Source organism: Megalobrama amblycephala, linkage group LG18, assembly GCF_018812025.1.
Source record: "Megalobrama amblycephala isolate DHTTF-2021 linkage group LG18, ASM1881202v1, whole genome shotgun sequence".
Classification (NCBI taxonomy): domain Eukaryota; kingdom Metazoa; phylum Chordata; class Actinopteri; order Cypriniformes; family Xenocyprididae; genus Megalobrama; species Megalobrama amblycephala.
Genome location: NC_063061.1, coordinates 36,014,366 through 36,027,664, shown reverse-complemented (window position 1 = coordinate 36,027,664; position 13,299 = coordinate 36,014,366). Strand labels below are relative to the sequence as shown.

The 13,299-nt window shown below is 35.5% G+C and overlaps 1 protein-coding gene across 2 annotated transcripts in view; it reads right to left on the bottom strand.

The window, feature by feature from the left end:
- Nucleotides 1–13,299, bottom strand: part of ctif (CBP80/20-dependent translation initiation factor) — a 90,307-nt gene that overhangs the window by 9,451 nt on the left and 67,557 nt on the right. For both annotated transcript variants that reach the window (XM_048165284.1, XM_048165285.1), the window contains one exon: nt 9,537–9,692. In XM_048165284.1, the coding sequence (XP_048021241.1) occupies nt 9,537–9,692 (156 nt within the window). The remainder of the gene's footprint in view (nt 1–9,536; nt 9,693–13,299) is intronic.

Sequence of the window (13,299 nt, the reverse complement as noted above, 5' to 3'; positions counted from 1 at the left end):
TGCTGATATGACCCAGTCACACATGAACTGTGTTCAAATCGCCACAACTCATTAATGACTCAATGATTCATTGATAAATTCCTGCTGTGCTGAAAGCCTGACACTCTTCTTTTGACATTTGCATTTCTATAATGTTCTCATTTGAATGACACAGCACTAAAAACACACTGAACACAAATCAAAACTAGACTGGCCACTTTGGTGGGTTGAATTTCATATATAATATATACAGGTCATTGACGAATAAGGTTTTTAAAAGTGTAAAAAAGTTTTATTAAGTGTTAACAATGAAATTATGTTGTATTTAAAATCAATTTTCACTGCTTTCACTATTTTTTACAAGCTGGACAAAATTTGTTACCAAAAAAGTCATTCGGTTTAACCAAAATTTATTTTTTTCCGAATGACACTTTTGGTTATACCGAATGACAATATTTTCGAACAATGCTAACAGGCTGCTATCTAGCTAGTTAGTTAGTTAGCTTGCTATCTAGCTGGCAAAAGGACAATCAAACATTTTATATTTAGTACAAGTTTTTAAAGTATTATAACATTTTCCATGTTTTATAGCGGTTGTACCGAATGACCTGATGTTTGGGGACATGCGTATGAGTGAGTGAAAACATGAATTTTTCAAATAGTTAAGAGAGAGTTAGTTACTTTGCTTCATGACCATGTGGTCCTTTGCAGGTGTCTGAATGATGTCACATCCTGTCACATGATATTGAGCGCATCCAGAATGGTCTCTTTATATTGGTTACTCCAAATGACATCAATGAAATTCATTTTTCCAGACATTCTTTCTCATAACAAAACAACGGGTTCTACACATAATTTTAATACCATTTTGCGCTATGTTGATATATGATGTTATAAAATCATGCCAAAATAAAAAATATATACATTTATTATATTTTAAGATATTTTAATCACAAATTAAATGGCTGTATTGGCCTTTGGACGGTTAAACCGAATGACACTTCAAAATCGTTAAAATACATTTATATGTAGCAAAATATAATTAAAACCTTTTGTATTCAATAAAAGAGATCTAGTTGTACTACCTCACATACTTTGGATGTCATATCTTTGTTTTTTTATTATTATTAAGGCCTTTGGACAAAAAAATTACCCATTACGTCATTGACCCGTACATGTTTCAATTGTAGTCTTTCAAAAAGGCACCTGAAATAATAAGAGCAATGTAGTGTTGACAAAAAGATTCATTTTTCGATACATATCGATAGTGAAATTGCACTTCCAATACTCATTTTCCGAAGAATAGATAGGCTTGACAGTGAGTCGACATACAAACCCCTCCTCCCCTCACTCACTCATTTCATTTGCTCAGGATGAATATTCTTGATAGGGTCACAGGGCTTGAATTTTGGTGTGGGATTGCGTGTATTGCGCAAAACTTAACACATTCCCACAGATTTTGTGCTCACACTCAAAGTGCGTGCGCATAAAGCCGCCTCTCAGTACTAAATTGAGTTCTTTTTCACTTTTGCTTATTGAACTTAAAGAGTCAAAAACACACAAAATAATGTCAAAATGCCAGTCTTGGCGACTATTCATGTAAACACAGTCAGTTGTGTTTTAAGTGAACATAAACGGTTGAGAAAGAAAACACATGTGTAAAGCCCCGGGTATACTTCACTTTCCGCGCCTGGACGCATTGCGCAAAACTTTCGAAGTATACTACAAAACGGATGCGCGCGGATGACCACGTTCGACACATGCGCAGTACAGTTTTTTTCTATGCTCTACCAGACATCGGAGGGCAGCACTAGTCGTGTCATCAACGGGACATTCGCATGATCGGAGAAGGAAAGTAGTGCATCCTTTCCCATATTTTTACTTATCCATGAATTTGCCGCCCTAAACATGTCTTTGTACTCTTTCAAACATGAATTGTACAAATGTGGGTACTTTCTAACCTCTTCGCTCAAACGCTTGTCAACGTTCGCCGTCCATTGTCATGTTTTCAGTTTTTTCAAGCGTGTTGTTTTTTCACACTCTTCTTCGACGGCTGAACACTGTGCTCAATACTGTTCGTATTGCCACCTAGTGGACTCTTCTATACTGCTTGCGCATGCGCTGTTGCACGCGGACTGTCCGCGTGGTCTCGAAATTTGGGCTGCACACGGCCAGGGCCTCCGCATGACGAAAATTACGGTGCACGAACGCGGACGGCCGAAGTATACCCGGGGATTAACAGTATAATGGATCCGTGCATCAGGTCTTAAAGTGACAGCAGCCAAATATACCTGCTGCCAAATTATGAGATAATGTTAAAAATATCTATATGGCAGTTTTCCCCCATGATATCAATGTCAATATTGTGGAAAGTTAAAATGCTGAGTGGTTAGAAACTTTGGAAAACCACTAGCCACAGTGACTGGTGAGCAAAACAGTTAAATGTCAAGCCCTGATAATCAGAATAACAATCAATACAAATTTGTTATTATTATTAATAAAAATATATTGGTTGTATGATATTGCTCAATAATAATAATAGTATTAATTTATTATGAATATTATTATTATTAAAATTATATTTGTTGTATGATATTCCTTATGCTACTACTACTACTACTAATACTTTTTTAACATTTTATTATTATTGCTGTTAACAATAATAATAATTATTGTTAATATGTATGAAAATATGTATAACATACATAAGTATTATATGTATTAGTATTCTAATAAATACTATTATTAAAAATATTAAATTTATAAATATATAAATATAAAATTTATTTAAAATACTATTTTACGAAATATCATACAAAAAATATATTTTTATTTTATAAAACGTACAAGGTTTTGTTGTAAATTAACTGTTATTGTGTATTTTCCTTTGATAACACTTTAAAAGTTTGATTAAATTGTTAAAGTTTTATGAATTTCTGATGATAAATTGTTTAAAATCATAAAATGCTGGAAAAACAAAACAAAAAAAAACAAGATTTTATCCTAAATTAAAAGGTAGCTTATTCTGCAATTATGTTTACATTAATTTTTTAGAACACATTTCATTCCCAATACTGATATAAAATGAATATTGTGATAAATATTGATATAGAATGATATGCAAATAAATAATAATAATAAAAAATAAATAAAAATAAAAATACTGTGTAATATTTTGGCCACATTGCCCAGCTCAGCTGCTAGTGGTGGTAAAGTCAAGCATCACTATTACTATACCTCAAACTTTACAAGACTTAAAACACCCGAGGCTGAGAATTAAAGGTGTATTTTAAAACGTGTACAGCTTTCATATGACTTCAGAAGAAGTTTGGACTACTATAATGATGTTCACGGTGATTTTAGACCTTTATGGAGCTTGTGCCTTTCAGGCCGTTCTGGTGGATCTGTGTGTATATATATGTGTCTGAAGAGATCTACTGAGACGACTAGCAGAACGCTAGGCGGGAAAAGCACTCAGGCAGTGACACAGGCAGCCCTTTGTGAGGCAGGGGGCCTGCAGGGGCCGGGCGGACCACACTGATCAAAGCTGGCGCGAGCGGGTCTGGATACCGTCTCACAAAACAGCTGACAACCTCCCACACAAACCCCCAAAACCAAGAATTTCATTCAAACAGACTCGCTCTGAAAATATACCTCACGGGTTACCACAACAACAGCATCCAAAACATTACAGCAGAGATTTATACAGATCATCTACTTTAAGGGACTTACACCTATAATGTTACTGTATCTTTAAGACTTTATATGTAACTGACCTATTATGGCTGGCTAATCTAGATCAACATCTGTAAGCGGCCTGCAGTATGTACTGAATAACAGCTGCATGTTTATGTTGTGAATATTACAGTATTTCTACATACTACATCACTCTTTGGTTACAATACGACCCTTTTGCTTTTGGTCCTGGCTCTCTATAAAATTAAAGAAAACGTGATAAGTAGTGATTCTTCAGAGAAAAATGAAAAAAGGAAGAAGGGGCTTTACTAACATGAGCAAACGTCAATTAGCTGGATGTTAACCAGACGGCAGCGCCTGCGCAGTACTTTCTGCTGTTTAAAACAGATTTTAGCATGGATAATAACCAGAAATGTTTCTTGAGCATCAAATCAGCATATTAGAATGATTTCTGAAGGATCATGTGACACTGAAGACTGGAGTAATGATGCTGAAAATTCAGCTTTGATCACAGGAATAAATTATTTTTTAACATATATTCACGCAGAAAACCGATATTTTAAATAGCAATAATATTTCACAATTTTACTGTATTTTTCATCTAATAAAGGCAGCCTTTGTAAGCATAAAAGAATAAAAAAAAATCGTATGGACCCCAAACACTTCCATGACTTTTCAGAGGAATTCAAATTCCCTAATATTTCCAGGTTTTCCACTCTTTAATGAGATTTCACCTGAAGGACCCTTGAATAACAGCATATTTTAATAGAAAACCAAGTCAGAAATTGTCTAAAATATCATTTCCAGAAAGAATGTGTCTCTGAATCTATGATAAGATATACCAGACCTGAACCCATGGCCCGCGGCGTTCACAGGAGTGAACATTTATATTGGTGTCTAGAGGTTTCTAGTCCTGGTGGTCTTGGGTAATTACTGATGGGGTCTCCTTATGCAGGTCTCCAGGGAAACCGCTGAGTTATATAGTCCATAATGACGTCCCCAGAGAGCAGGAGCAGAGCTCGTGTTACAGAAAACACCTCAAACTAACCTCACACACCTCCACATCAGAATCAGCATAATGAAGAACATAAAGACAAACTGTCATTATCTCTCTGAAGACCTCAAAAATTAACATGATCTTACATGGTCAAACTCATCACTAGGTTGAAACACCATTAATAAGAAATTTTTCGAGTTGGCAAACATTTTTCTTTGCTCCTTAACATTCATACAGTGAAAAAAAAGTTAGTGTAAAAACAATTTTCATTCATAAATAGCTAGTAAATTTCATAAATAATTACAAAGAAATGGCAATAACACATTGAATTAAACATTAAATTTTTAAGTAGAAAGACCAATTTGTTTGCAGTGTCTGTCTGCCTACGTACTGAACTGCTCACACTGTCTGCTGTAATAACTGTTCTCCTGTGTTGACTGAGGTCACTACCCAAAATGCATTGCTTTTCCATTTAATAGACATCAGTAATAAAATGCAGGATCTCTGCAGCAGATGATATGTAAACAACATGTATAATATAACATGCATACACAGTAAACGTTCATGAGGTCGCCAGTTACTAGTAATGACTTTGTAAAATAACGGTATTTATTATCTCCCAAAAGAAAGAACCAATTCTGAACTGCCTGAAATCTGATGGCTCAGTGAGGCCTCCATTGACAGCAAGATAATTAACACTTTCAATGCCCAGAAAGCTACTGAAGATGTATTTAAAACAGTTCATGTGACTACAGTGGTTCAACCTCAATGTAATAAAGCGACAAGAATACTTTTTGTGCACCAAAAAAACAAAATAATGACTTTATTCAACAATATCTAGTGATGGGCGATTTCAAAACACTGCTTCATGAAGCTTTACGAATCATTTGTTTTGAATCAGTGGTTCGAAGCATGTATCAAACTGCCAAAGTCACGCCCCCCAGTGGTGAACCATTAAAATTTCGAAACACTTATGACGTAACGAAGCCTCGTTTACTGAAATCACGTGACTTTGGCAGTTTGTCGTGCTCCGAACGTGCTGATTCAAAACAAAAGTTTCGTAAAGCTTCAAAGCTTCATGAAGCAGTGTTTTGAAATCGCCCATCACTAGATATTGTTGAATAAAGTAGCTATTTTGTTTTTTGGCCAGACCAATCAAAGACCAATCAAAACAGACTGGGCCATCTGACCAATCAGAGCAGAGCAGGCTCTCAGAAAGGCGGGGTTTTGAGAGACCGAATCCTTGATCGAACCATTTCAGACACTGAGAAAAGTGTTTTTGACCTTGAAAGCATGTTAAAGGTGCCCTAGAACTTTTTTTAAAAAAGATGTAATACAAGTCTAAGGTGTCCCCTGAATGTGTCTGTAAAGTTTCAGCTCAAAATACCCCATAGATTTTTTTTAATTCATTTTTTTAACTGCCTATTTTGGGGCATCATTATAAATGAGCTGATTCTGGGCTGCTGGCCTTTTAATTCTCGTGCTCCACGCCCACGGAGCTCGCGCTTGCCTTAAACAGCATAAAAAAAGTTCACACAGCTAATATAACCCTCAAAATGGATCTTTACAAAGTGTTCGTCATGCAGCATGTCTAATCGCGAAAGTACAGTGTTTATTTGGATGTTTACATTTGATTCTGAATGAGTTTGATAGTGCTCCATGGCTAAAGCTAACATTACACACTGTTGGAGAGATTTATAAAGAATGAAGTTGTGTTTATGAATTATACAGACTGCAAGTGTTTAAAAATGAAAATAGCGACAGCTCTAGTCTCCGTGAATACAGTAAGAAACGATGGTAACTTTAACCACATTTAACAGTACATTAGCAACATGCTAACGAAACACTTAGAAAGACAATTTACAAATATCACTAAAAATATCATGTTATCATGGATCATGTCAGTTATTATTGCTCCATCTGCCATTTTTCGCTGTTGTTCTTGCTTGCTTACCTAGTCTGATGATTCAGCTGTGCACAGATCCAGACGTTAATACTGGCTGCCCTTGTGTAATGCCTTGAACATGAGCTGGCATATGCAAATATTGAGGTCATACATATTAATCATCCTGACTGTTACGTAACAGTCGATGTTATGTTGAGATTCGCCTGTTCTTTGGAGGTCTTTTAAACAGATGAGATTTACACAAGGAGGAGGAAACAATGGTGTTTGAAACTCAATGTATGTCTTTTCCATGTACTGAACTCTTGTTATTCAACTATGCCAAGGTAAATTCAATTTTTTAATCAAGGGCACCTTTAATCTGTTGTAGGATACTCCAAAACCAAAATTAGGAACCTTTAAAATAGCAAAATAGGGGCACTTTAACATGCAAATATTGTTTATATAATCACAAAAAATATATCACAAACACAAACTTCAGCTTTCATCTTGCATTTACATCAAGCTTTCTCCTCGAATCTTTGATTATTACAGGACATGTGATAAATTTCATATATATATATATATATATATATATATATATATATATATATATATATATATATATATATATATATATATACACACATACATACATACATATATATATATATATATACATACATATATATGTATCTTTATAAGCTTATTTTTAAGACAAGAGAAGTTTTAAAACTAGAATAAATTCCAAAAACTTCCAAATCTATCAGTGAATGGTGTAGAATGTGATTGCAGGTTCTCAAATAAGAAAAAAAGTGCATACAAAGTCCTTTTACAGGATATTTTTTTCATATATTTGAACTGTATGTAAAAGTGCTGAAAATGCACAAAAGAATCCAACAAAAGGGTTTGAGAAGATCAGAGATGCGTCCAACCCTTCAGCTCAAGCAGCTTTCAAATGAACAACAGACGGTCTCTTTTCTCCCTCCCTCCATTCATCCTGTCTTTTATTTTCTCCCACACCCTCAGCGCTCCAAATACACCTGTCAGTTCCAAACTACAGCGGGATCACCTGTAATTAACCAACCTGCTCTGCCGGTCCGCAGGCGCACACAACACACACTTCACACCTGGCTGAGACGTAATCGTAATCACACACCGACACAAAGTGCCTGTTCAGACTCCCAGACGATCGTGTCGGGACGTGCCGATATGAGAGCCGAACGGGATGTTAATCCGGCTGCGATCTTGAATAGCGGCATTCATATGGCACAAACACACACTGAACTCTCACCCAAATAACGTCTCTTTGATGTCGAGCTGCTGAAGAATCAAACTTTGGCTTTTGATGGATCATGTCTGTCATCACCTGAACAACTGACAGGATTCAGCCCAGACAGGGAAGCCCTATTCACGAGCGATCGGAGCATTTCACAAGACAAACAATCTTTAAAGGATTAGTTCACTTCAGAATTCAAATTTCCTGATAATTTACTCACCCCCATGTCATCCCAGATGTTCATTTCTTCCTTTCTTCAGTCGAAATTATGGTTGAGGAAAACATTCCAGGATTTTTCTCCATATAGTGGACTTCACTGGGGTTCAACGGGTTGAAGGTCCAAATGTCAGTTTCAGTGCAGCTTCAAAGAGCCCTACATGATCCCAGATGAGAAATAAGAGTCTTATCTAGAGAAATCATCGGCCATTTTCTAATAAAAATAAAAATGTATATCTTTTTAACCACAAATGTTCATCTTGCAAACTTCATCTTGCATGAAGTCAAACGCCCTTTATAAAAAAAAGAAGGTAAAACAACGATGTCGGATGATTTTGAAGTTGGAGGAGAAAATGAGATGGAGTTTCGGTACTTCCAAGACGAGCATTTGTGTTTAAAAAGTATATAAATTTTATTTTTTATTATAAAATGACCGATGGTTTCTCTAGATGAGACTCTTATTCCTCGTCTGGGATCATGTAGAGCTCTTTGAAGCAGCACTGAAACTGACATTTGAACCTTCAACCCGTTGGTAACTGTTGAAGTCCACTATATGGAGAAAAATCCTGGAATGTTTTCCTCAAAAATCTTAATTTCTTTTCGACTGAAGAAAGAAAGACATGAACATCTTGGATGACATGGGGGTGAGTAAATCATCAGGAAATTTTCATTCAGAAGTGAACTGATCCTTTAAATTTATCTCAATTTAACACATTTTTTTAAATCAGAAAAACGGCAATTAGACTTTCTCCCAACTGTCTACTTTTGAGTTAATAAAATTCAGCTGCAAAATATCTAAAATTCTTTACCATCATCAGATAAATACATTTGAATGCACAACCATTCACATTTACATGTCAACAACACCTATTCAGTGTTCAGTAACATGTTCAGTTATGGTGAGTTAATCTAAAGGAAACAAACACTATCATTGCTAAACAGCAGAAGGGATCCTATTCTGCTTTTTTCCCAAGTTCAACATTCTTTAGTGTGTAATGTTGCTGTTTGAGCATGAAAAAGGTCTCCAAAGTTACAAAATAAAGGGGCGGGGCCTGGTTGAGTTAGTTAGTGTGCTGAAACTGGCGGTTATGGTAGGGGGCGGGACATTTCCCAAACACGCTCGAAACAGCAGAAGGAGGGGCTTCACAGAGACGGGAACTAAACAGAGCGTTACTGACAGACTGGGAAGAGAGGAGCTGCAACAATGACAAATATGAGAAAAATAATGAACATTCAAGCATGAAAACCTGTTCTAGTAGAGCCCAAAAACACAATCAAGACTTTCTAAAAGGGCATAATAGGTCTCCTTTAATGATAAGAGTAAAATGTGTAGGAATTTTTTTTTATTTTAATCTCTGACTGTTGTGCATGAGTTAATGTGTCATTTCAATCTCACATCTGAAACAACACACAGTCAGGTAACAGTATTCTGCATACAGCACTTCCATTGGCAGGTTTGTAGTGTGTAGTTCATGTGTTGCGTGTACCTCTCTTAAGCAGGAGTAGATGGGGCACACCAGCACTCTGAACGGCTCTCCAGCGCTGCTCCTCATGGTGCCGAACACTTCACACAGAAACGTGATGAAGCCCAACCAGCACTCCACATCCGTCTGCTGCAGCTCCTCACGCCGCTTGAAGTCCCTCTGGAGAGAGACAGACCGCTCATGATGTGCACATGAACACACAAGACTTCTGGAATAATTAAGATTTATGTTTTTAAAGAAGACTATTATTAAGCTCATTGCTTCTACCTTCAATTAAACTGCTAACAGTGATTGTAAATTAAGTGCCTAAATTATTACATTATTAGCTAACTGCATTCTCTAAATTGTAATGTTGACATGCATTCTCTGTAAAGCTTTTGAAATTTTTGAAATAAATGATGATGATTATCACACTTCTATGACAAAAATGCTGGAGAGTCTGAAGTTTCTGTAAAGTTTTAGCTTTTACTTCAAATGACAACCAGGAATATAAAACTGGGTTTATGTATAAAACATAAGCATTTTAATTCTGAATGGACCTTCTCTCTCTCACACACACACACACACACACACACACACACACACACTCGCAGCTCGTCTCTGTTCTGCGATAAGCCGGCTGTGTGTTTGTGGCAGATTGCTAAATGAGTCGGAGCAGACATGTCCTTTCACTGGGGTCAGAGACGCTTGCATCTGTGTATATCTGTTACATAATCCCGTCAGAACAAAAGCGTCTGCTTGAGCGTCAGATGGGTGAAGAGCGCCGGTTTATGCGAGGACAAACCGGATGATTCATCCACCTCAATACACACTCAAAACTTAAAGGGGCGACTTGACAAAGGCAAAATAAAAAAAGCATATCAGAATGATTTCTGAAGGATCATGTGACACTGAAGACTGGAGTAATGATGCTGAAAATTCAGCTTTGACCACAGGAAGAAATTACATTTTACTATATATTCACATAGAAAACAGTTATTTTAAATTGTAATAATATTTCACAATTTGATCAAATAAGTGAGTGTAAGAGGCTTAATTTAAAAACAAACTTGTTTTAATGTAATCAACAAGTCAGTGGTTTCATGCATGTGAATGAATGAGCTGTTTACTCGGTTTTAACATAACAGCCCATAAAATTAAGTGAAAATTAAACTAATATGAAACAAGCAATATTATATCTACTAAATGAGTATGCATGAGTAAAAAAATTTGCCTTTTACAGATATTAAATAATGCTAATGTAACAGATTATATAAAATCGCTAAATTAAATGCTATACATTATTATTTTGTATGTTTTTTAAAGTCTGATTGTAATCGATGGCTTTAGTACTTTTGCTTCATGATCCTGTTATTGACATCTGCAGGATGGTGTTTGTTTGCGATGGCGTGTTTGTTGGTCTGTGCGTGTGTGTGTGTAGAGCAGGATGTGTGTTTTGGCCGCACCAGCAGCAGGTCAGAGTTCTAGTGTCACATCACTATGAGAAATGAGTCTAACAGTCAGTTCCCAAAAACAAATGACAAAATACTTAGAGCTTTACCACCAAAACCAACGTACAGACAGACTGACCCCAAACAACAAGAGACAGAGACACGGCGTTAACACATCTACAGTACAATACGTCTCCCTCCAGCTTTAATACTGCACAAATACATTAAAAGGGTCATATTTTACACTTTGAGCATTTTCTGTTTTTCCACCCAGAACTGGAAGCTAATATAATACATTTGTAAAACTGAAATAAATAAATAAATGACTATATATATATATATATATATATATATATATATATATATATATATATATATATATATATATATATAAAAACGGTTAGTTCCTGTCCTTGATTCTGATTCTGTTTTATTCACTTAGCAACCACTCTTATCAACGTAAAATGTTTGTTCTCAATTGATATTGTTATGTATTATGTATTTATGTATTGGAGAGTGTTGTGAGAAAGAGATCGAGTGAGCGAGTTTATTACCTGCATTCAGATTTAGCACTTTCCTTCAGGTCAGTCCTATGTTCATAATAAAAAATCTGTTTAAATGTCTGATGTTTTATCTTGTCCTTTTAACTTTTAATGGGTTTTCCCTTGACTGACAGCACTAGTCAAAGCATTTGTCAGTTGCGTCTCGTTCCGTGTTCACAACAATCCAGTCTTTTCAATATAAAAGTCTTCGCTACTGACTGACACACTCATAAACACAGTCTTTGCCGCCATCTAATGGCGTAATAATGTAACTTCTGTTGCTGTTCACAATCAGGGACTATTTTTTCTGGCGGAAGGAAGGCTTTTAGTGAAAGTTTACTTCATGAAAGTTACATTGATACATATTTTTGGCTTTAATATTTGTATTGTGTGGTAACCGTTTTATAAAAGCAATAAGGTACGAGAGGCTGTGCTGTATCGTGAATAAGTCACGGCAGTAACAATGTAACAACGGCCTTCAGCCATGACTTATTCACGATACAGCACAGCCTCTCGTACCTTATTGCTTACATATATTTATTTATTTATACAGTTCATTCTGGTTCTCGAATCTGATTGGCTGAGAGGTCTTTCCAGCCCTGCGATATTCTACCAGTATCGTCACAGGAACCGCTTCACCATTTGAATCAATCCACTGTCAACATTCTCACAATGAGTGTCATGGTGGGTTTACTCGTCCGCCATATTTTTATTGGTACTACTGTTATTTTGTTTTAGATGTTTTTTAGGCAAGAATGTAGTCGTTTAGACCTCAAATATGTGATTTATATGTAAACATGTAGCACCTATTTGAAAATTTGTTTTGACGCTTTCGGAGATGTGAGCTCCAGGCCGTCAGCGGCTGTTCAGAGCTCGTGTACCCGCAGAGAACAGCTTCATCTCTGCCAGTCCTTCAGGAATTTGCTGCAGGTTCTTATGTAGATGGTGTTTAAACATGAGGTATAATTCATTTTGAGTGTATCAAACGGCAATCTTTGGTCTTATTAATATATTACTTGTTCCAGAGCTAATAGATTTGGCTTGAGGGCTATATTAAAGTTCATAACTTTATATTTACATTGAAATGAAATCCTATACTATCTAGAGTGCTGCTTTTGTACGTTTGACTGAACTGCTTGCTTGTGTTTATTTCCTATTTTACTTCTTATACTGTTATAATGGCTATTGTTGTTAATTTAAATATTTTTGTTCAATAAATCATATTTTATATTTATAACATGCCATATTTTTTGGTATTGAGAGAGTCCATTAGAGATTTCGACTTTAAGGAATTGAATAATTGTTAATTGTTAATTGAATAACATTTTTAGCTTTATATTTTGTAGCTCTATATTTTAATCTAAATGATGCATTGAAGGATATGTCCTACCAGTTAGAGCATATATATATATATATAAAACTACAATGAATACTCAAAATATAAAAAAGGCTAATTCAAAATATTAATAAATCTATAACAGTAAATAATATTAAAATAACACTGGCCCACATATAACCAGTAATGTTAGTCAAATTAGTTGTAATTATTTTTTATGATATTTAGACTTTTTTTTTTTTTTTTGTTAGAACAAAACATAAATTGTATGCGCCACTTTTATGGTGTTTTTGTCATTTTGAAGTTGATTTTACGGAAAAGAGCGGTCAGGATTTCCATTCCACAGAAATGAGTGTGAGTAAATGATGACAATTTGATTTTAAACTATTTCCTCACAGAACATTCATCAGCTTTCAGAAAGATTGGGCAAACTCTTAATTTTTAAAAACGAGGTGAAA